This window comes from Aethalodelphis obliquidens, unplaced genomic scaffold (assembly GCF_003676395.1).
Source record: "Aethalodelphis obliquidens isolate GAN/ISIS:26980383/991018 unplaced genomic scaffold, ASM367639v1 scaffold91, whole genome shotgun sequence".
Classification (NCBI taxonomy): Eukaryota; Metazoa; Chordata; class Mammalia; order Artiodactyla; family Delphinidae; genus Aethalodelphis; species Aethalodelphis obliquidens.
The window spans coordinates 745,420-769,870 of NW_020838035.1; the positions used below are offsets into that span (position 1 = coordinate 745,420).

The 24,451-nt window shown below is 50.4% G+C and overlaps 1 protein-coding gene across 7 annotated transcripts; it reads left to right on the forward strand.

Annotated features, from left to right (window-relative positions):
• Positions 1 to 1,304: 1,304 nt before the first annotated feature.
• CSF2RA (colony stimulating factor 2 receptor subunit alpha) lies at positions 1,305 to 23,963 on the forward strand. Of its 7 annotated transcripts, XR_003430485.1 has the most exons (14): positions 1,305 to 1,382; positions 7,717 to 7,824; positions 8,292 to 8,434; positions 9,439 to 9,562; positions 12,845 to 12,974; positions 13,067 to 13,239; positions 15,495 to 15,628; positions 16,133 to 16,162; positions 16,863 to 16,998; positions 18,779 to 18,875; positions 20,663 to 20,744; positions 21,475 to 21,580; positions 21,974 to 22,059; positions 23,599 to 23,963. XR_003430485.1 is itself a non-coding variant. In XM_027095483.1 (13 exons), exons 1-12 carry the CDS (start codon positions 1,346 to 1,348, stop codon positions 21,571 to 21,573), a joined length of 1,293 nt encoding a protein of 430 aa, XP_026951284.1. In that variant the 5' UTR covers positions 1,305 to 1,345; the 3' UTR covers positions 21,574 to 21,580; positions 21,974 to 22,991. The 7 variants fall into 7 exon arrangements, 6 of the variants coding, with proteins under 6 accessions (XP_026951284.1, XP_026951283.1, XP_026951285.1 ...); XM_027095483.1 differs by lacking the exon at positions 23,599 to 23,963 and having other exon boundaries at positions 21,974 to 22,991; XM_027095482.1 differs by lacking the exon at positions 23,599 to 23,963 and having other exon boundaries at positions 21,475 to 22,811.
• Positions 23,964 to 24,451: the final 488 nt, after the last annotated feature.

Sequence of the window (24,451 nt, forward strand, 5' to 3'; positions counted from 1 at the left end):
ACTAGGCATCTCAGTGTCGGCTCCCTGTGGGCTTGTCTGGAGAGGGCTTACTTCCCCCCCGCAATGATGCCTGATGACAGGCATGGGGTATGTGTCAACGGGAAAGTTCAGCCAGCCGTGGCGTCCAGGCTTTGTATTGGGGTCAGTCACATAGCACGGAGCGTCCACACGGCTGACCTGAGTTACTCAGCCCCTCCCGAGGTCTGGATACGGCGTGACCCACAGTCCCATCATAACTTACATTGGAGCACAGACCACTGGATGTGACCCAAGACTCTAGGCAAACAAGGCAGGATGTTCCAAGGGTTCCTAGGTGACCTGCCAGGAGCTGGTCAAGGGTCAGACCTTTCTTTGCAGTGGGCAGGGTGTGGACCACGCAGGGCTGCTGAGGTGACCCTTTACTACCCAAGCATGTTCATTCTGCCGCCACTCAAATCCTGTAAGAATCAGGAAGAGGAGTCCTGCCCGGAAGGGAGCTCAGATTTCCAGATCTCTCCCTTGAGGCCGAGCCCTACATCCAGCTCCCTGATGGACGCCTCCCCTTCGGGGCTCATCAGGGAAGCCACTTAAACATGGCAGGACTGAGCCTTCCCCCAGCTCCATCCCCTTTGCCAGTAGCTCCTCTTGCCCTAACTCTGATCCGTACCAGCATTCCTGCATTTCTGAAGCCCTGGAGCCCCAGTGAGCTTGGGAGACAACATCTCTCCCTCACACCCAGGATGTAGTTCCCATGAAACCCCACACCCACTCTTGTCCACCACCTCATGTGACGGACCCTCCTTGGGGACATCCAGTGCTGCGTTTGTGTCCCCAGCCCCCATGACCCTTCTGTTCAGCCTTGCCCCATCATGAGCTGGAAAGCCACTTCCTACCCACTCTGGCTGGTTTTAAATCCCTGGGATACTCAGGAAAGTTCTGATGAATTGAATTGACCAGAACTGGGTTGGTTGTGAATGTGAGCAAGGGGGTGTTCTCCACCGAAGACATGGAGACCCACCGTGGTGTCCACTCTGAGAAGACCTGGTGATCTATCTGGTCCAACTCTTAGGAGGATGACCTTCTCCATGAAAATGGGCAGTGACACGAGAGGCCCACCTGGTAGCTGGTCTGGGCAGCCTCCTGAGCCACTGCTTGGACTTTAAGGAGGGTGACCTCTGTAGCTATGGTGAAGGGGGCAACTCCACCACGAAGGGTTCCCAATTCCTTGTAATGAGAAACACCACAGATGGGGGAGGACATCAAGGAGGAAAAAGAAAAAGGAAGCTATTGAGCTGAGATGCTCCTGTCGCGCAATCTGGGCACTTGCTTTCGGACGAGGAAGACACTTAGTTGTCAGAGCGGCCAGATGTGGGAGCGTCAGGCAGCAGCATGGAGGAACACAGGTTGGCAGGGGCGAGCGTGGTACGGTGGGCTAGTCCGGTCCCCTTGATCCTGGGGTCCTCCAAAGTGTCAAGTCACTAGGGGACCTTTTCCTGCCTCTGTTGCTGCTCCAGGCAGCTGGCATTCCAGGTGGGCGAGAACTTGAGGGTGGGCAGTAAAAACTGCTGGGTGAAGGGCACCCAGGTGAAGATGGTTATTGGTGATGGGTACGTCTCGTAGCACGTGAAGCTGCATTGTAAGGTCTGAGTGAGTCCCAGGGACCCAGCCAGCTTGCAGTGAGAGTGTGTGGAGTTCTCTGTACAAGCCTGTGCCTGGGACGTAGCTTGGATTTAGTCCAAAGGCTCGGGTGGGACGCCTTCGTGGAGCTGTGTGTCCTGCAGAGCGGGTGGCCTGCCCAGGTTACAGGTGCTGTTGAAGAGGGTGGCGTTGCATTCTGTGTCTGTGTGTTGCCCGATCACGGTGATGCGTGGCACCCCAGAACCACAGCGAGATCAAAATGCCAGCTTGTGCCAGGGTCCCCCGTGGACCCACGCCCCTGCAAGGTGTTTCCTGTGTGCCTCGAATTTGAGAGAGGTTGTTCTGAGACAAGGTCTCAGCGCCTTCTTTCCAGCTGACATCTGTGTAAAGCTGAAATCTGTAAAAGAGGAAAGAAAACCCAGCCTGGTGAAAACCAGAAGACGAGGGAAAGTGGGTACAAAGGGCAAAATATGGCACGATTCCATTTACAGGAAACAAGCAGACGGGCAACTCCACACAGACAGAAAGTAGGTTCATGGTGTCTGGGGGCTGGGGGCGTGGGCTGGGGAGTGACAGCTCATGCGGACAGGGTCTCCTTCTGGAGGGATGAGAAGGTTCTGGAACCAGATAGAGGTGGTGGGATACACAACATTATGAATGTCCTAAGTGCCGCTGAGCTGTACGTTTTAAAGGGCGAATTTTATACCATGTGAATTTTGCCGCGACTTTAAAAACCATCAAGGCAACAAATAAAGTAAAAGAATGAGATTTCCCTGGGCTTCGGTCTTCCGGCCACTTCTGCGAGGGTACCAGGAGCTGCCTCGTAGGACGGGGGTGAGAATTAAACCAGGCTCTGTCTGCACATGGTACGTCATAGCACTGATGATCTCATGCTCTGGGTGAAATGTCCCCTGGAGGTTTCTCGCCATCCTCGACCAGAGCGGGGGGCTGCGATGAACTGCTGATCTAAAGCAGCAACCTTTGGGTGGATTTCTGTGTCCCTCTGTGGTGTGTGAGAACTTGGCTGTTTTTTTTAAAGTCAAGTTTACAGAAGTTTCTGGTTTTGCCCCATCACAGTGAGCAAGAAGCCAAGGCAGTTTCGGTTCAGAGGAAGCTGAATGGGGAACTGCGCTGTAGGGTGTCGATCAGTCTAAGATAGTGCGTATCCTTGGGTACCCGCTGCGTGTCCACCCCGCTTCCCAAGGCAGGTACGATGCGAGGCACTAAGGGGGAGAAAAGTGCACCCAGGAAGCTGACGGGACAGAGGGCCAGGTGATGGGCGCAGGTGCTGTAACCGCTGAGGACTAAGGTGCTGCGGGCTGTGGCCCTTCCGCGGCCCATCCCCCGCCCTGTCAAGTGAGGCTCAGCTCCAACCGCAAGGGCAGTGCACAAATTGCGGATGTGAAAATCTAGGCAAGAGTCGCTGCGGGCGTGCACTGACCCAGGAAGGTCCTCTCTCAGAGCCTCTGGGTGCCCCGGCCCCAGCACAGAGGACGGGGACAAGACCCAGAGGAAAGCTGGGTGGTCCGGGGTCCCGTTCGCACGTGGAGGAAGCTGGGTGCTTTCCCATCGTGGGAGAAGGGCAGGAGATGTCAGGCGGGTGGGGAAGTTGGAACAGGTCGGCTCTGTGGTTTTTATTTCCTCTCTGATAGCAAGTGAGGTCCCAGGGGGCGGGGGGGGGGAGTTGGGGGCAGGAATCTGAGGCTGGGTGCTTGTCTCCAGGTGTGCGGTGGCCCAGGTATGCACACCTGAAAAAGGGAGTGGGTGGGGTCCTGCATTGTTGGGACCCAGCCAGGAGGAGATGGTGAAGGTTCAGGGAATTTATTTCCTTTCTCCCTCCTCCCTCCCTTCCTTCTCTCGTCCCTCCCTCCCTCCCTCCCTCCCTCCCTTCCTTCCTTCCTTCCTTCCTTCCCGGCTCCAATAGATGAGCCAGTCCAGCCTTCGACAGAGGAGGTGGGAAAGGAGGCGCATTCATGGAAACAGCGAATTAAACGCAGGAGGTGCTGGCGGCTTCTTAGCAGAGGCAGCTGGGGTGTGAGGAGAGGGTGTCCGGTGCCCGTGGAGCGCCAGCGGGCTCGGGACACTCCTGAACACGTCTCCGAGCAGGGGCGGGGTCCAGGTGATAACGGGCCAGGGGGACTGGGCGTGTGAAGGCAGCTGGGGTGAAGGGGTCTTTGCTGGTGGAGATGGCTCACGGAAGTCGGGAGGTCCCCCTTGTACAATGGATGCCAAAGTCACCCAGGGTGACACAGGCCACGGAGGAGCTGGGCCAGCGGTCCGCTGATGGCGGGTCCTGTAGGTCCGAGAGCCTTGGCAGAAGATGGACGAGCCCCCTTGGTGGGGCTGGAGCCCAGGAGGGAGATACGAGAATGTGGAGAAGGAGGTCCAAGGGGTCGGCGTGCTGGGCATAGTGGGAGGGACCTCCAAAAAGCAGAGGCAGGACAGGATTGGATAGAGAAGGAATGAATTAGGGAAATGCCAGGAGGAGGGAAGGAAGGCCAGGAGGGAGGGGGGAGGGAGGGAGGGAAGAAAACTTGTGGTCCTTTCTTAGGGCAGCCCCCAGTCAACTAAAACACCAAGAGACAGAGGCTGCGTTTAGACCAATAGACTCCACAAATGCAAGGAAATTACAGAAAATATGATCGTGCACCATAAAATGCAGAGAGAGAGGGCCCTCCAGGAAAGGATGAAGCGTTAAAAGGATGGGATTCTGGGAGCGCAGAGAGGTGAGGCGCGCACTGGCAGAACTTAGCGCCAGAGAAGGAAAGGCCACATTCCAAGTCACAGCAACACCAAAAAATGAATCACCACAACCAAAGATACTGTTGGGGAAACGGTGAGCAGAGTCGCAGATGCCACCCCAGACCCAGCCGGAAGAGCAGGTGTCTTCTGTGGGGTGTGGCTTTATCGGAATAGAGCATGGTGCTTTTGCAGTACTATTTTTTGGTAATGTTAATTGACTTTGTGTAAGGCAGTTGTAGGTTTACAGAAACGTTAGGTGGAAAGTAAGGGGATTCCTACGTACCCACTTCCCCTACAGAGAGTTCCCGTGACGGACACCATTCATCAGTGTGGCACATGTCTTACGATTGATGGAGCAAGTTGGACGCAGGATTCTTGACTCAAGTTCATAATTTGCATTAGGGGTCAGTCTTGGTGTTGCACATTTTATGGGTGTGGACAAACGCATGATGACCTGTAGCCGTCATTATATATAGTGTCATGCAGAGTAGTTTCATTGCCCTAAAAATCCCCTGTGCTCCACTTCTTCATCCCTCTTCCTCTCTCAACCCCTGGCAACCATTGATGCTTTTGCTGTCTGCACGGCTTTGCTTTGTCCAGACTGTCGTAGAGCTGGAATCATGCACTACAAGCCCTTTTTAGATTGGTTCCTTTACTCAGTCACATGCACTGAAAGTTCCTCCGTGTCTCTCTGTGTACTGACTGTTCCTATTTTTCTGTTTTGTTCCTAATGACGTTTTTTAATTGCTGCAAAACTCAAGTTTTAAAAAATATTTTAAGATCTCAAAAAATGTGTTAATATCATAAAGGAAACCTGAACACGTATTTCTTGTTCCACTCTCCCCAAATCCAGTCTGATTAGTAAGAGAGAGTCAGAGCAATGAGACACAAAGCAAAGGGGCTGTAATTTTCCCCAAAGCATCTTTTTTGTAAAAAAAAAAAAATTTTATTTATTTATTTTTGGCTGCATTGGGGCTTCCTTGCTGCGCATGGGCTTTCTCTAATTGTCGCGAGCGGGGGCTACTCTTCGTTGCGGTGAGCAGATTTCTCATTGCGGGGACTTCTCTTGTTGCGGAGCACGGGCTCTAGGCGCGCGGGCTTCCGTAGTTGTGGCTTGCGGGCTGTAGAGCGCAGGCTCAGTAGTTGTGGCTCACAGGCTCAGTAGTTGTGGCTCGTGGGCTCTAGAGCGCAGACTCAGTAGTTGTGGCGCACGGGCTTAGTTGCTCTGCGGCATGTGGGATCTCTCGGACCAGGGCTCGAACCCGCTTCCCCTGCATTGATGGGCAGATTCTTAACCACTGCGCCACCAGGGAAGCCCCCCAAAGCATCTTATAATCACCGTGATGTGGCAACCATGGATTCATGGGTCACCTGAGCCACGAATTCCAAGTCCTGGTCCCTGTATGGTCGACAGAAAACGTCCCCCAAAACACCCATGTCCTAATCCCTAGAAACTTTGATATGTTACCTTACATGACAGACAGGACTAAGTGAAAAGTATTAAGATGGTGGATTATTCTGGATTATCTGGTTGAGCTCAGTGTCATCACAAGTGTCCTTATAAGAGAGAGGCAGTGCTGTGATGATGAAGAGGCTGGAGTAATGCACTTTGAAGATGGAGGGGGACCATGCACCCAGAAAGGAGGTGGCTTCCGGAAGCTGGAAGAGCCAAGGAAACGCGTTCCCCTGTGGAGTTTTCACAGGGAAGCAGCTCTCTGCCACTTCCTTGGTTTTACCCCAAAGGGACCCTGTCAGACTTCTGATCTGCAGCACTGCAAGAGATGAAGGGCGGAGTTTTTAAAATGCCAAGTCTGGGGCTTCCCTGGCGGCGCAGTGGTTAAGAATCCGCCCGCCAATGCAGGGGACGCGGGTTCGAGCCCTGGTCCGGGAAGATCCCACATGCCGCGGAGCAACTAAACGGCCTGTGCGCCACAACTCCTGAAGCCCACGCACCTAGAGCCCGAGCTCCGCCACAAGAGAAGCCACCGCAGTGAGAAGCCCGTGCACCACAACGAAGAGTAGCCCCCGCTCGCTGCAACTAGAGAAAAGCCCGCGTGCAGCAACAAAGACCCAACACAACCAAAAATAATAAATAAATAAAAATAAATTTATAAAAAAATTAAAAAAGAAAATGCCAAGTTTGTGGGAATTTGTTACAGGAGCACAAGGAAAGTAACACAGTTTTCTTGGGGGGGCAGGAAAAGCTCCCCGGTTTCCACGCTCTGTGGGGAACTGTACATCCACGTCAGGCTCAGCGCCTACAAACTCATGACATCTGTCTGATTTTGTGTCTGTCCTTCTGCTCATTGATCAACTTCCCTCATCGGGTGTGAATAACAAAGGGATCAAAGTGTGAAGCAAGCTTGTCAGAGAGAGAGTCTCCTAGCATAAAGATGATATGATTAAGTCACAGAATGTCCTTATGTATCCACATTATTTATAAAATTGTTCATATTCATACAAACATGGATTATTTCTATATAATTCACATTATATTTACAATTTTATATGAAGATCTCGATTATAAATGAAGAGATAGATTTTATAATTAATGCATAGGGGAATTATATAATAATGTATATAAATGGCTTATATTTTCTTTACATAGACCATCCCTGCTATTCTGTTCCCAACTTCAGCAGCTGCTCCAGGGGCTACACCTGCTTTTGGCACGGTCTGCTCTGGAGAAATAATCCACTCAATTTGTAAAATGTGTATCCAGCGCCCTGATACCCATACGCTGGGGATGCATTTCTGGGGATAGAGAAACAGCTATGGCTGGGGGCTTACAGTCTCTTAGTGCAGAGAGAAAGACACTGCCCAGAGGGATTCCCATCCACAGACTCTGATAACCACGTTGGAGACTCAGGGTTTGGGTTTCCCCAAATGCACTGCATGGAGGGACCCTCGTCCTCAGGCTCTGGAGAAAGGATGCTGAAGGGTCAGGGGGAGGGTCTCCCAAGGGTCTCCCACTGCATGAAGGAACCCCATCCTTGGGCGCGGTACATGGCCTTTCATTGCCTTTGACTTGGGAGTTATCCCCCAACCTCCCAAGCCCTGCCACCATGTTACAGACCAGGCAGGTGGGCAACTTGCCCAAAGTGATTCAGGCGGTAACAGGGAAGACTGGACGTGGTGCTCAGGCTTGAGGACAGGCTCTTGGTTCTGGGGCCATCTCTGAGGCTTACTGAAGCCTGAGGACCCTCTATAGCCAACAGTGACCCAGGCTGGCCAGGTCACCATGCTGACCATCACCCTGGAGAGAGTCCTGTGTTTTTTCCCTGGACATCCCGCCAGGGAAACACCCCTGGTCTCCATGTCCAGACCCCCATGAAAGCTGATTTTCTCTTCCCCCAGCACTTTCACGTCCCTCGGTCAGCCCCCTGTGTGCCCTGGCGATGGCCGTTCTACTCTCCATGCTGCTGGTACCCTCACTCTTCCTGACCCAGGACCAATGGGATAAACGTATGGATGTGCTTCCCCTCTCCCCGTTGCTCCCATTCCCATGACCCTGGGTTCTGGGGGAAACATCCCAATGCCTGCATCTCATTTCCTTTTATCCTCATATGCAACGGTCAACCGGCATCACACCTCCTGTTGTGCTCCCCCTGCTGGTGATGTGAATTCCCCCCCACCCATTCTGCAGACACAGGTGATGGTGGCCAACTCCCTTTACTATGGCAGGATCTGGATAAATAGCCTTTGCTGCTTCCTGTCTTCGTTTATTTCCACAGTGGACATCTCCCCTTGCAGAAAGGGCAGGAAGGAGAGGTGGGAAAGGGGTAGGGGGTGATGAGGGTGTGTGAGAGGGGTAGGGGCACAGTGATTCCCAGCCCTGATCTCTGCTCACAAGATGTGAGATGCATTGGTTAAGGGAGAATGGAGACGGGAGAAGAAGGGTAGTTTCTGACTCCTGAGGCTGTATGTTTCAGATCTTCCAACCGTGGAACAGAACTCCAGTCTAAACATGAAGTTTGACCCAAAGACGACAAAATTAACTTGGGACTGCCAGGAAAACGCTACCTACGGGGAATGTGTGTTGATTCACAAGGAGAAGGGACAGATTAAAAAAAAGGTAAGATGGATTGGATGTGCTCGATCACCGTTCTTCGGAGAGCTCTCGTCAAGCAGGACAAACAAAAAACATACGCGTGACACTGGGACACATCACAGACTCATGGTTCGAAGTGCACCAGGAAAGTGCTGCTGTGTCCAAGATGTGTCCAGAGGGCTGATTCCCTGAGAGGACCCCATTCTTCTCTCAGGCATCCCTATTCCAATTAGCCTGGGGGCTCCTGGCTGCCTGCAATGGCAGCCTTTTGCTCAGTTGGTCCACCTGCAAGACTTAAACCTGAGAGAGAAATAACATTAGCTCTGCCTGTTCAATGGGAATAAAGTAAACAGACTGACTTGGATACAATGTAAACGTGACACCTGTGAGAGAACGGTGGGTATGAGACAGGACAAGAAAAGTCAATCCCATAAAAGAGGGTGTGAAGTTCCCATACAGTTTAAAGAGTTGAGGGCTCTCATATTAAAAGGTGAGCTCTGGGACTTCCCCTGGTGGCACAGCGGTTAAGAATCCGCCTGCCAATACAGGGGAGATGGGTTCGATCCCTGGTCCAGGAAGATCCCACATGCCGCAGAGCAACTAAGCCCGTGCGCCACAACTACTGAGCCTGCGCTCTAGAGCCTGTTCCCCACAACTACTGAGCCTGCATGCCACAACTGCTGAAGCCCTCGCTCCTAGGGCCTGTGCTCCACAACAAGAGAAGCCACTGCCATGAGAAGCCCACACACCGCAATGAAGAGTAGCCCCCGCTCGCTGCAACTAGAGAAAGCTTGCACACGGCAACGAAGACCCAACGCGGCCAAACATAAATAAATAAAACAAAATAAAAAGCGAGCTCTATTCTGACCTTTTGAAGGCTGCTAGTTGGCGTCTTGCCAAAGAAGGTACCTGGGGGAGATGTCACAGAGGGAGGTGGATGTCATCACAGGGTCAGGGTAGGAGCAAACAACCAGGATGTAACGAAAGAAGACTGGTTCTTAATTCACTGGCTGGTGACATCTTTTCAGGTCAAAGACAAGGAATGTCAGTGCACCTTTCAGGACTGTTCTCTCCATGGGGGAGTCACGCTCACTGTCGAAGTAAATATCAACCGAAGACGAATTTCAGAAACACTGGTCTACCTGAACCCAGGTAGGGAAAACATGGTGGTGATTCTTCTCCTTCCCACATGAGCATCAGGGTACATTCCCCCACTTTTTTCTGCTATATGGAGATAGAATTGACACATAGGAATTGCATATATTTAAGAGGTACCTTTGGGGGGTTTTTTGTTTTTTGTTTTTTTACCTTTTTGGCCATGCTGCGCGGCTTGTGGGACCTTAGTTCCCAAACCAGGGATTGAACCTGGGCCCTCAGCAGTGAGAGCGCAGAGTCCTAACCATTGGGCCCCCAGGGAATTCCCACATTTGGTGTTTTGATGTACGTATACTTTGTGAAATGATTACCACAACTGAGCTATTAACGTATCCATCCTGTCAAGTAGTTATTTTGTTTGTTTGTTTTGTGGTGGAAACCCTGGAGATCTACTCTCTTAGTGACTTTCAAGTGAACAATCCAGTATTTTAACTATAGTCACTAGGTTGTGCGTTAGCTCCCTGGAACTTACTCATCTTACAGCTGGATATTTGTACCTTTTGACGAACATCTCCCATTTCCCCCACCCTCCCTAGCCCCTGGAACCCCCATTCTATTCTGTGTTTCTATGAGTTTTCGTTAGATTCCACATATAAGTGAATCATATAGTATTTGTCTCTCTCTGTCGGATTTATTTCGCTTAGCATAATACCCCCCAGGTCCATCCATGTTGTTGCAAATGGCAGAATTTCCTCCCTTTCATGGCTGACTAATATTCCTCTGTGTGTGTGTGTGTGTGTGTGTGTGTGTGTGTGTGTGTGTGTGTATCACATCTTCTTTATTCATTCATCTGTCCACACAGACACTTAGTTTATTTCCATATCTTGGCTTCTGTGAATAATTCTGCAGTGAACATGGGGGTGCAGATATCTCTTCGAGATCCAGATTTTATTTCCATGGAATATACACTCATAAAAAGGATCGCTGGAGGGCTTCCCTCGTGGCGCAGTGGTTGACAGTCCGCCTGCCGATGCAGGGGATGCGGGTTCGTGCCCCGGTCCGGGAAGATCCCACATGCCACGGAGCGGCTGGGCCCGTGAGCCATGGCCGCTGAGCCTGCGCGTCCGGAGCCTGTGCTCCGCAACGGGAGAGGCCACAACAGTGAGAAGCCCGCGTACCAAAAAAAAAAAAAAAAAAAAAAAAAATGATTGCTGGATCATATGATAGTTCCATTTTTAATTTTGGGGGGAATCGCCACACTGTTTCCCATAGTGGCTGCACCAATTTACATCCCCACCAACAGGGCACGAGGGTTCCCTTTTCTCCACATCCTTGCCAACACTTGTCATTTCTTGTCTTTTTGATGAGAGCCGTTCTGACAGGTGCGAGGTGATACCTCATTGTGGTTTTAATTTGCATTTCCCTGACAATTAGTGATGTTGAGCATCTTTTTAGGTACCTGTTGGACATTTGGATGTCTTCTTTGGAAAAACGTCTATTCAGATCCTTTGACTGTTTTTAATCAGATTATTTGTTTTTTAAAAATTTGTTTTTTGCTCTTGGGTTGCTTGAACTCTTTTTATATTTTGGATATTAACTCCTTATCAGATACATATGGTTTGCAAATATTTTCTCCCATTCCATAGGTTGGCTTTCTGCTGTGTTGATTGTTTCCTTTGCTGTGCAGAAGTGTTTAGTTTGATCCAATTCTAGTTTTCTACTTTTGTTTTTGTTGCCTGTGCTTTTGGTGTTAAATCCAAAAAATCATTGCTGGGACCAATGTCAAGATGTTCTTTCCCTATGCTTTCTTCTAGGAGTTTTACAGTTTCAGGTCTTATATTTAAGTCTTTAATCCATTTTGACTTGATTTCTGTATGTGGTGTGGGATAAGGACCCAATTTCATTCTTCTGCATGTGGATATGCAGTTGTCCCATCATCATTTAGTAAAGACACTAATCCTTTCTCCCTGGTGTGTTCTTGGCAGGTTTATCAAATATCAGTACACCATAAGTGTGGGAATTTATTTCTGGGCTCTCTACTCTGTTTCACTTATCTCTACGTCTACTTTTATGCCATCATAGTACAGTTTTACTTACTGTAGCTTTGTAATATATCTTGGGATCAGGCAACATGAAGTTTCCAGCTTTGTTCTTCTTGCTCAAGATGGTTTTCACTATTTGGAGTCTTGTGGTTCCATACGAATTTTAGGACTGTTTTTTCTTTTTCTTTAAAGAATGTCATTGGGGTTTTGATAGGGGTCACATTGATCTATAGATACTTTGGGTAGTATGGACATTTTAACACTATTAATTCTTTCGGTCCATTAACTCAGGGTGTCTTTGCATTTATCTGTGTCTTTTTTCATTTCCCTCATCAATGTCTTGCAACATCGAACTTACAAGCCTTTCACCTCCTTGGTTAAGTGTACTCCTAGGTACTTTACTCTTTTTGTTGCTATTGTAAATGAGATTTTTTTTTTCTTAATTTCTGTTTCAGCTATGTCATTGTTACTGTGTGGAAATGCCACTGGTTTGTGTATGTTGATTTTGTATCCTGCAACTTTACTAAATGTATTAGTTTCAATATTTTTTTTTGTTTAGTCTTGGGGTTTTCTACGTATATGATCATATCATCCGCAAACAGAGATCATCTTACTTCTTCCTTTCTGATTTGAATAACTTTATTTCTTTTTCTTGTCTAATTGCTCTGGCTAGGACTTCAGGTACTATGTTAAATAGGAGTGGTGAGAGCGGGCATCCTTGTCTTGTACAGGACCTTAGAGGAAACGCTTTCAGTTTTTCTCCATTGAGTATGACATTAGCTGTGGGATTTTCATATTTGGCCTTCATTGTGCTGAAGTAAATCCTTTTTATACCTATTTTGTTGAGAGTTTTTATCCTGAATGGATGTTGAATTTTGTCAAACACTTTTTCTGCATCTATTGAGATGATTATGTAGTTTATCTCTTTCACTTTGTTAATGTGGTGCATCACGTTGATTGATTTGCATATGTTGAATCATTCTTACATTCAAGGGACAAATTTGACTTTTAACATGCTGTTGGATGTGGTTTGCTAACATTTTGTTGGAGATTTTTACATCTATGCTTATTAGGGATATTGGCCTGTAATTTTCTTTTCTTGTGTCTTTGTCTGGCTTTGGTATCAGAGTGATGAGTGATGCTGACCTCAGAAAATGAGTTTAGAAGTGTTCCCTCTTCTCTTTTTGGGAAGAGTTTGAGAAGAATTGGTATTGATTCTTCTTTGAACCATGAAGCCATCCGGTCCATCCCCCTTTAAACTCCATGTACAAATTATTTTGTTTCTGTCTCTTCCCAGGTGGGGAGGGCACAGCTGCCCAAAACTTCTCCTGTCTTATCTACAATGCGGATTTCATGAACTGCACCTGGGCCAAGGGCCAAGCAGCGCCCAATGACGTTCAATATTTTTTGTATATAAGAGACTCAAAGTAAGTGTTGACCTCATGTAGACAACCCTGAGAAATACAGTAAAGAAAGAAATATGCCCTGATTGTTCTCTGAACACTTTGGAATCTTACAGGAAAAAAATCGAAAGAGAATGTCCTCATTACCTAAAAGACTCGGGAACCCACGTGGGATGTCACCTCCAAGACCTCTCGGGATTAACTTCGTACAGTTACTTCCTGGTTAACGGTACCAGCCAAGAAGCAGGAATCCAGTTCTTCGATTCGGTTTTGCTGTTAAAAGAAATAGGTGAGAGCAACCACCTGTGATTTAACCACTGCCTAGTAGGTCTGACAGAATTTGCGCTGAAATCTGCGTAAGTTTCCTGGAGATGCTGTAACAAATGACCACAAACTGGGAGGCTTAAAACAATGGAAATGTATTCTCTTGCAGTTCTGGAGGTCAGAAATCCAAAATCAAGGCATTGGCAGGTTTGGTTCCTTCTGGACTGTCTGAAAGAACTTCTGCTCCCATGCCTCTTTCCTAGCTTCTGGTGATGGCCAGGAGTACTTGGCTTATGGTTGCATCATTTCAATCTCTGTCCACATGTCCATCTTCCTGGTATATCACAAATCTCCCTTCCTTCCTTTTATACAGACACCAGTCATTGGATTTAGAGCTCATCTTATCCAGAATGACCTCATCTCAAGATCCTTAATTACTCAGTCAAACATGTCCACAAATTAGAGAGACAGCCACCCGAGAAGAGCAGGCATGGTAGCTCCACACCCTTTGCCCATGCCTTGCCCTATGCATCTCTTCTGTCTGGCTGCTCCTGAGTTATGTCCTTTTATTGTAAAATAGTGATCTAGTAAGTAAAATGTTTCCTGAGTTCTGTGAGCTTCTCTTGCAAATGAATCAAACCCACGGAGGAGGTCAGGGGAATCTTTGATCTATAGCAGGTCAGTTGGAAGCACAGGTGATGACCTGGACTTGGGATTGACATTTGAAGTGGGAGGACTGAGCCCTTCACCTGTGGAATCTGACGCCACCTCCAGGTAGATAGTGTCAGAATTGAGTTGAATTGTAGGACACCCAGCTGGTGTCAGAGAATTGCTTGGTGGTGTTGGGGGTCGGAGGGAAGTCCCACACATTAGAACTGGGTGCAGAATCCTAAGTCCAGATCACAACGATAGGCCAGAGGAGTTATATCCCTTACTTTTTTCTGAGCTGGAAAATCCAGTGTAAGTATCCTAGGGATAGAGCATCTCATCTCTAAATTTAAAGACGATCAGATCTACTCAATGTGGAAGTGGAGTCCATGAGATTCACAGTCACAAGAGAAGCTTCACACAGCCAAGCTGTCCAAACAGACCTTCAGAGATTCCAACAACAGAATTGAGTCTCAGCTTTTAGAATGGAACAGATGCCCATCAAAATGCAGTCAGATACAGAACTCCCATCCTGTTGATTGCTGGCATGCACCGTCATGGGGTCACTGTTTGGATATCTGTTCAACGATGAAGGACACTGAAATTCCTTGACCTTTTCAAACATGCATCAACTCCCCCATCTGGAAACCATGACTTTGCTAGCTCCATGTGGACCCAATTCCTCCAAGCCCCCATCTTTCCCTCCTTCCCTCCCTTTGGGTAACCTGCTACAAGGACAAGTGTACACCCAGTTGAATCTACCCAGATGCCACCTCCTCTTTCTCTCCTTAGAATGTGACAGTCCAAGCCCCTCCACCCATCCTGGACCACTGTGAATTTACTTCTTCTTCTTCTTCTTCTTTTTTGCCAGCTCTTTCTCTTCTTTCTAGCGCTCTGCTCCAGGCTGGTCTCTTGAAGGTACTCCCGTATGCCAAACAATGTCTTCTCTTGAACGCCAGCCCCTCTTTCTAGGCTCCCTGATCCCATAGGATAGTCCAGGCCTCTTAAGGCTAAAGTCATTTCAAACCGGCCTCTCTCCTGCCCTCCAAACCCATCACCACCTACCTCCCCAGGTCTTCTTTTTCTAAAAATTTTATTTATTTTTGGCTGCGTTGGGTCTTCGTTGCTGCGCGCGGGCTTTCTCTAGTTGCGAGGGCTACTCTTTGTTATGGCGCACGGGCTTCTCATTGTGGTGGCTTCTCTTGTTGTGGAGCACGGGCTCTAGGCGCGCGGGCTTCAGTAGTTGTGGTGCATGGGCTTCAGCAGTTGTGGCTCACAGGCTCTAGAGCACAGGCTCAGTAATTGTGGCTCACTGGCTTAGTTGCTCTGCGGCATGTGGGATCTTCCCAGAACAGGGCTCGAACCCGTGTCCCCTGCATCAGCAGGTGGATTCTTAACCACTGCGCCACCAGGAAAGTCTCCCCAGGTCTTGTTGAACCGCAACTTCCTCCCTTCTGCACATGGCGGCCTGATGATTGATATCTTCCCCAAGAGACAACACTCAGACCCACCCCTGCCTCCCGGTGACCTTGGTGAGGCACCATCAATGTTGCAAAGGCAGAACTGGGTCTCCTCTCTGTGGTCCAGGGGAAGCATTCTGGATTAGAGGTGTCTGCTGGGTTCTCATTACAGAGCAATACAACCCACCCAACAATATCACCGTGCACTGCAACGAATCACACTGCTTCATCCGGTGGGAAAAGCCCAGGACCCGAAAAACATTGTCCATCAGGGAGTTCCAGTACCAGCTGGACATCCAGAGACAGGTGAGTGGACACTGCTCCAAGCAGGGCACCACACCTCAAGAAGCTTGGCAGCCACCCCCATGACCCACCATGAGAACCTGGGGCACATGAGGTGGGCTCAGAATGGGTGAACATCTGGGAAAATTCAGGGTCTGCTCCAAGCCCACCTGGACCCAGTGTAGACAAGGAGGAACCCTCTCCCTATGTCCACCTGGACCCAGTGCAGACAAGGAGGAACCTATGTTCCAAGCCCACCTGAATTCTTATTAGGATCCATAACCAGCTGAGGTTCTAGAAGGAGCCATGAACAGGGGCACCCTCCCTCCTGTGGGCATGTTCCATCCTTCTATTTGGGGGCCACTGCAGGTTAGGGGGGACAGTAGGAGCTCAACCCTTTGTTGGACCCTGACTGTTTCGGTTTTTCCTGACTGTGCTCAAAGGGGGAGATTGGATGAGACCCATGAAAAACCTTCAAAATGGAGAGAAATAAACATTCTATTTTGGTCTGGATTTTTTTTTTTCTAGAGTAATACCGGAAGCAGTGGAAATCAACTGGTGAGTTACAACTCTGACCCAAAATATCACCCTTGTAGCTTAAGCGTACGATGTTGGGCAATGGACACATGCCAACTGCAAACTTTGTCCAGCGGTGGCCAGGATGGGGACGGGGTAAAAACCAGAGGATGGAGGTTTCCTAGAGTACCGTCCAGTCAGTGATATAGGGGCACCCCCCCCAGTAGGCCCCTGGATGGGGTCTCCCTCTTCTATCCATGTTGGTCAAGGAAATATTCCTTGGAGTGTCAAGGGGATGATGTCTTCTTCCAAAATTCCTCTCGAGGTTGATCATCAAAATAATTTTTGTTGATCTTTTCTAAGTTTCACCACCACTCTGACCTCAGTATCCTCCTCTGTCCGATGAGGAAGTTGAACTTGGTCCTCTTAACATCATTTACAGGGGCATTATCCATCCATGGGTGGGTTCATACCCACTGTAGCTCTTGAATCATTTCTGCATCTATACTTACGATCCTAGCAACCCCAGGAGTGGTTACTCGGAAAATGGCAGAATCACTCATTGTCATTATTCCCTTAAGCATTCCTCCCAAGTTCTCAGGACGTAAAATACCACATTCATGCCCAGATTGGGAGAGTGTGGCTTTGAATCTTTCACTTCAGTTGGGCAACTGAAAAGACACCCGCATTCTGTTTCTCAACACAGGCAACAACTCTGTCTAACTTTCTGTTTTCTCCAAAGATTGTGGTGTCTGGTGACTCGGGGAATAAATATAGCTTTCCGAGACCGGGGTTCAGAGCCAAACATACTGTGAAGATCAGGACGGCAGATGCCCGGAAAGCCCACTGGGGTGCCTGGAGTCAGCCAGCTGAGTTTGGTACGTGTCCCGAGATCATCACCAGACAGATCCTGGCATCCTGAATTCATCTCTGAGCCATTCTGGGAGGGGTTCCTGTCCACCGGCCCCTGCAACACTGTTCCCCTGGCAACAGCAAGGGCTCGTGAGAGGGACCCTTTAAGAATTACTAAGAGCCTTCCTAAGCCTCCGCCCCACCAGGAAATGACCCATCCCTCCTGGTCACACCAAACAGCCGTCACGGTCCACCTCTGATTGGGATACAGCTCACATCCAAACTGGCTCTGTTTCTTTCTAATCGGGGGATGGCTAACCTGACAGATTTTGGTTTTTTGTTTTTTGTTTTTTTGCGGTACGCGGGCCTCTCACTGTTGGGGCCCCTCCCGTTGCGGAGCACCGGCTCCGGACGCGCAGGCTCAGCGGCCATGGCTCACGGGCCCAGCCGCTCCGCGGCATGTGGGATCTTCCCGGACCGGGGCATGAACCCGCGTCCCCTGCATCGGCAGGCGGACTCCCAACCACTGCGCCACCAGGGAAGCCCTAGCCTGACAGATCTTACCACCTTCCTCCTTCTAACTTTGATCAGCTGGCAGGAATGTAATGGTTTGGCCCTAAAGCCAATCTGATAGTTAAGAGTCTACCTTCCCTTCCATCCAGTCTCAAACACTTTCAGTGTTTTAGCAAGCACAGTATGCATACGTTTTCTTTGTGGTTGTTTTTTTCTGATCCAAGATCAATGCCTTTGATACCTGCCGGTGTCGAATTTATGAAATGAAATAAGGAGTCAGCAATATTTCATAAGCTGGAAGCGACAGCTGAGTACCGTAAGGAGTTCATTTGCCGTCTTGCGTTTGTCAGCGGGTTCTTAGCCGTGACACCAAAAGCAGGAATGATGAAAGAAACAAATTGGCAAAGCGGACTTCATCAAAAATGAAAACGCTTGTGCATCAAAGGACACGCTCAAGACAGTGAAAAGACAACCCATGAAAGGGGAGGAAATATTTCAAATCATTTGATAAGGGCCAAGCCTCCAGAGCATATAAAGTATTCTGAGACGCCAAGAACAAAAACACTGACAACTCACTTTACAAATGGGTTTAAAATGTGCCCCCCCCCACCAAAAAAATAAGAATAGACAAAAAGAATAGACTTTTCCCGGAACAGAGTTCTAAACAGACTTGGCTGACATCCGTGTGGCTTTTTCTGGTTTCATTTCCCCTCCGGAATACGCACTTTTGACAATTAACGTATCGCTTAAAATAAACAACGACAGCTTTGTGTAATAGGTCACATTTTATCTGTTCCTATTGAAAAATCTCACAATGGCGGCCCCTCCATCAGGTTATGAGGCTCCTGGTAGAACTGGGATTTCTCATTGGATTGTTAAACATTCACAGACAAAATGTGCCTTATTAGAAAAACAATGTGCTGTAAAGAGCACTTATCCTAAATGACACGCGAGATTAAAGCTTAAGAAGAGATGGGACGCCATTTTGTTTAAAACCGTATGCCTGGAAATGTGTATTCATCTTTTTTTGGTCCGTTTCTAAATTGAATTCTCGGTCTTTGGGTTGCTGTGTCTTAAAATCGCTTTATGTGTTTTGGACGTGATCCCGGGGTCGTGTTGTCTCACGAATATCTTTTTGTGAAAGTTGCAGGACTGGGTCCTTTCCTTAGATGTCCGTCCTGCTCTGGGCATGTTTCCTCCTCCGTGAGCTAGTGAGGACATAAGCTGGCTGGGTGGCGATCGCTCGTGCCCCGGCCCCCGGCGTACTTGGCGTGTTCCCCTCTCTCTCCCCAGGCTCTGCGGAACCAGAATCCAGCCTGGTGCACGTCTACCTGCTGGTGGTCCTGGGGACCTTCGTCTGTGGCCTGACCATCAGCTGCCTTTTCAAAAGGTAACCTCAGGTCGTCCTAGGTGGGCATCCCCGTGGTCAGTGGAGGGGGCCGGTGTTTATTCCAAAGGCAGCCCCGATCGGCTGGCAAAAAAGAGAGGGCAGCCTGCAAACATCCCAGGCAGTCCTAGCAGCCAATTGGCGTGTGGGTTTTCTGGAGGAAAACTTGTCTGGAAAAAGGGAAGGAAGTTGGAGAGATGGAAAAACACACAGGAGAGAAACAGCTCTGAGGCTGCGTCCGTCAGTGGCAGGAGACCAACAAGGGTCTTTCCTGCCCCCAGACTCCTGCCGGGCGCCCCTCACAGCCCTGCTGTGCTCAGAGCTCTGCCTGCCCTCAGCCCCTTGGAGCTTCTGGAGTTCCCAGAAGGTCTCTCCTCCTCTGATTTTCATTTCCCCCAGCACAAGTCATTCAGCCCCGGCTCCCAGACCACTGCAGTCAGCCTGTCCATGGGCACCTCCGCAGTCATCTTTCCTGTGTGTGACCCAGGCATCACATAGGGTCTGTGGCCGCCGGGCAAATGCTTTGCAATGAACACGCAGACTAACCCTGCATGCGTACAGCATGACGCCCTCTGCAAAGCATGGAGAGATTTTGCACCTGAGACCCTCCTGCGGGATGTGGGGATGCTGTGGGCGTCCACCTGCGGCCCCTGTCCTGATGCCCCTGTCCTGCTTGGGCGTCCTGTGCTAAATGTCTCCCAGGACCAGGCGAGACACTGGTCTGCCCTGTGAAAGCAACTGTGAGGGACACTGGACCTGGGAGCAAAGAGGCGTTTGGGCAGCCCGGCCACTGGCTGTGGCGACAGGGACAGATCTCGTGCCTTACACAGAAGACTTATCTTAAAGAAAAGATGTGTGTGTTTCCTGTAGCTGCCGGAACCAGTGACCACAAGCCAGAGGCTTAAAGCCACAGGCATCCATCCTCCCCCATCCTGGAGAGCACACCTCTGAGGTCAAGGTGTCTCAGGGTCACGTTCACTCCAGAGGCTCCAGAGGAGGGTCCTTCCCGCCTCTTCCAGCTTCTGGGGGCTCCAGGCGTCCCTGGGCTCGTGGCCGCCTCCCTCCCGTCTCTGCCTCTGTCTTCCTGGGGTCTCTCCTCTGTGTCTGTGTCTCTCCTCTTCTGTGTCTTAGAAGGACCCCGTCATTGGATGTAGGGCCACCCTCATCCAGGGGGACCTCATCTCAGACCCTTCACTGCATCACATCTGCAAAGACCTCGTTTCCACATAAACTCCCGCCCCCAGGTTTCAGGGGTCAGGAGGTGAATATATCTTTGGAGACTACCTTTCAACTCAGTACAAGCTCTCCTGATGATGTCACAGGATTGGAGGTACCATTCGTGTGGTGAGAAAGAAAACGCCCCTGTGAACATGCAGCGGACTGGGGTGCTGCGGGACCATGGAATATGCTGGTTAAGAGATAGCATTGAAAAGGCATGACAAAGGTGGCCCAATCTGGAACCGTGGGCTTCAAGGTTGGACAAGCCTCCTGGTCTTTAAACACAAGAGACCCCAGACTCCTCCAAGCTGCCGGAGACTGCACATGCCCCTCACTCCCATCCCTGTGTCCAAGGGAGTGAGTGAAGGTTCTAGAAAGACCCTCACAGAGTCTTTCATTTTCTCCATGGTCTAAGCCTGGAGTTGGTCCTTCTGTGATTCTTAAAGGAAATTGTTCTGAAGAAATGAGCCTGCATGGCGTGTTTGCACGTGACATGACAACATGCCCCCTTTGGGTGCAAGAAGGAAAGTGGGCGTCTAGGTCTTTTTTTCACACGTTTCTTGTCTCAGCAGGTTCCTAGGGATGAACAGGTTATTCCCGCCAATTCCACGGATCAAAGATAAATTGAGCGATAGCCATCAAATCGACCACCAGGTACATATGGGGTGGGGGGCAAACCAGGATGGAGGAGAGGGGACAATGACCCCAGAATCTCAACTGTGTCCACCCAAAGGGGTCCACAGGGTGTGGCTGCCATCCCGTGTCCTGCTCCCTGGCCTCCTTCAGGGGTCAGGGACTGGGGTTTTACCTGCGAGCTGTGTCTGGGGAAATTGGGTGCAGGGAGAAGGAGAGAAGGAAGACGGGGAGGGAGAAAGAGAGAGGTAGAGACAGAGTGAAAGGGGTCTGACCAGATCTCCGGGAGCGGACAGCTCCCAGAGAGGATGAAAAAGGACAAGGGACAAGGGAGACGCCCCCTACGTGACACCCCCCTTGGGTGCACCCATCACATCTGCCTCTCCGTGGGGCAGGGGCTATGTCTACCTACTCCGCTGTCTGGCATCATATCCCCCAGCTGTCAGCTTGCTCACCTCCATTCTTGAGCTGGGCATCTCTCCTCTCAGGAGCACCGACCCACACTCTCTCCAGGTCCCTGGGACCTCCAGGGGCCCGCCCACCCTAGGGGGCCAGCATGAGACACGTCCCGCTACCCCTGAGCTCCGGGTGGCCCTAGCATATGTGGTACCCTAGGCTCAGATGTCCCTCCCACAAGCTCGTCTGCCAGCTACAAGATCTGACGCAGAGAGCCGTCTCGGATTTCTAGCTAAACCCCCCATGGCCCCCCCACTGCTCGCGGGGCTCCTGACACCCCCATCCTTCTCCCCAGCAGATCCTCTGGGAGAAATTTGCACATGACGCGGGAAAAGGTGACAAGGAAGAGGTCTTAGCCGTGGAAGAAGTCACAGAAGCCCCAGCGAATGCGTGAACTCCAGGTGTCTGCATCCCCGGCACTTTCTGGAAGTCGTTGGTTTTTTTACAATTTCTTTTAATGTTTTTTCAATGTTTTGCTTAATTGTTGTGAATGTAGCTTTTTTAAATTGTTTTGAGCATTTTTCTACCTTTCTGTTCTGTTTTGTTTTGTTTTTTTACTCTAAAAACTAATGTGATGTTTTGCAAAGATGCTTTGTAGTTGGCGGGATGTTTCGAGGCCCGTGGACCCTGACCACGTAATGCGCCTTCCAGCTGCTCCAGGGAAACACCACCCCTTCCTCACAGGGAGGGGTCAGAGCTGCTGCTGGCCGCTGGCGCTGGGATGAGGGTCTGTGCCGCCGCCCGCTTCCACTGGCAGAAACTTGACATCCTCCTTCTTTCTCTACTGGCTGCAGTTCAGAAAGGAATGACTTTCCAGTGGCTGCTGTAACAGGACCACAATTGCCGAGTCGACACAGCGGACGCCTACTCACTATAGCTTGTAAGCCCTCCTGCCTGCTTCTTACAGGGACGCTGTGGGTTATGTCACACCCACCTGGTAATCCAGGACCATGTCCGCATCTCGAGATCGACACCCGGGACTTAATCACACCTGTAAAGTCCCTTCTGTCAGAAGGCAACATTTTTATAGGGTCCAGGTATTAGGATGTGGACCTCTTTGGGGACATTTTTCTGTCCCCCCCACGGAGCCCAAGGAGGGAAGCTTGGTTGAGCGGCTGTGATGGGCGAGCTCAGAGCCGCCCTCACTCCTCCGAGTTCGCACCTGGCCCACTGGGCTCTGTGCCCCCTCCCCATACCTGCCCTGTGCATCCCTCCCACCTGACTTGGATCCTAAGTCAAAACCAGCTGAATTACATGCTTTATCGTAAGCCAGCAAAGTCTTTGTTTTCAATTCCCGTCTTTGCCTGAGTCCCGTGAGCAGTTTTAGCAAATTATCAACCCTGAGGAGGCGGGTCATGGGAAGCCCTGATTTATAGCCAGTCGTTCCGAAGTCTGGGCTGCCCGGGGCTCCCACCTGGGGGTCTGAAGGGAGTGAGGTCTGGAGTCTTGGGGAGCCGGTTGTAGGTGCTGGAAAATGACCCAGCAGACCGCACACACCCGCATGAAAGGCAGAGCAGCTGAGCATTTTACTGCACGGATGTCACATCTCAAGAGAAATGAGTTATTTATGTCTGTGAGTCTGTTTCTGCTTTGTATATAAACTCATTTATTTTTTAGATTCCGAAGTGATGATTACCAAAGGAGAAAGGAAGTGGGGGAGGGGATAAATCAGGAGTTTGGGATTAAGAGATACAAACTACTATACATAAAATCGATAAGCGACAACGATTTACTTTGTAACACAGGGAACAATATTCAATATCTTGTAATAACTTGGAGTGGAAAATAATCTGAAAAAATATATATTTAACTGAATCACTTTGTCGTACACCTGAAACCAACACAACATTGTAAATCAACTAGAATCCCATATAAAATAAAAATTAAAAAAGAAACTAAGGTCATTCTAATGGAAAAAAACGAGTTCTTGGACTGATGCCCCAGGCACTCAGGACCTAATGCCCCTGTATCCTCTGTGGCCCCAGTGGTGACCGGCTGCAGCGTCCCAGCCCATCATCTCCCCGACGCTCAGGCTGCAGGTGCCTGCCCGTCTCTGCCACCCGGGAGGCCCGGCCTGGACCCTCCCGGTGACTGTGTGGTTTGCACAATGGTGCCCCTGTGCTCACACGAGGGGTCAGCGGCTGCAGAGGCAGACTTTCAGGAACTTTCAGGCCACAGCATTGCCCAACAGGATGTGTGAGGCTGGCACAGCTGGGGTGGTGGGATTGGTCCCAGTGACACCAGCCGTCTCCCCGGCATCCTCTCCCCGTGGGAGGGCAAAGGGTGAGCATGTGCTTCCTGGGGACCCCTCTCGGGGCAGCTGTGTAGTTGCCTAAGTTGCGTCCTTAAATAGACAGTTGAGGCACTAGGTCAGCAAAGACTGACCGCGCACAGATTCACGCCCCGGGCTCTGTCCTAGGATCACGGGGTACCAAGGGGCCCTGGAAGGCGGAGACAGAAGAAAAGTCCCGCCCCAATGGAGCTCTCCTCCTGCTGAGGCAGCCGACCATTGGACAGCAGGGAAGGACGTGGACGGCGTGTGAGTGACGTGATCCGGGGGCAGAGGACTCGGAAGCACCTCGTAGTTGAGGGTGAGCTCTCAGCCCCGTGCTGGGGGGAAAGGGTTCTCCCGGGAACAACTAAAGCTGAGCCAGTGCTGGCTCTCGTGGAGGCCGGAGAGGGGATTCCGGGCAGGGCGAGGGGTCTCCACACTGCCGGGGACCAGGGAGCAGGGGCAGTGATGGCTGGGTGGGGGGAAATGGGGACCTTTGGAGGAGAATCTGGGTCTGGATGTACAGGCGGGAGGGCCGGGGTTGGGGGGAAGCATGGACGGTGTCCTGGGGCGGCAGCAGCAAATGACGCAGACCGGGGGGCTAAACACCACAGGCATCCATCCTCCCCCATCCTGGGGACCAGACGTCTGAGGTCAAGGTGTCCCAGGGCCACGCCCCCTCCAGAGGCTCCAGGGGAGGGTGCTTCCTGCCTCTTCCAGCTTCTGGGGGCTCCAGGTGTCCCTGGGCTTGTGGCCGCCTCCCTCCCGTCTCTGCCCCTGTCTGCACGTGGCTTCTCTGTGTCTGGGTCCCTCCTCTTCTGTGTCTTAGAAGGACCCTGTCACTGGATGTAGGGCCACCCTCATCCAGGAGGACCTCATCTCAGACCCTTCCCTCCATCACCTCTGCAGAGTCCCTGTTTCCAAATTAAGTCACTTTCTGAGGTTCTGGGGCGTCCAGAGGTGGACTTACCGCTTTGGAAGGAACACAGTTCTGCCCACA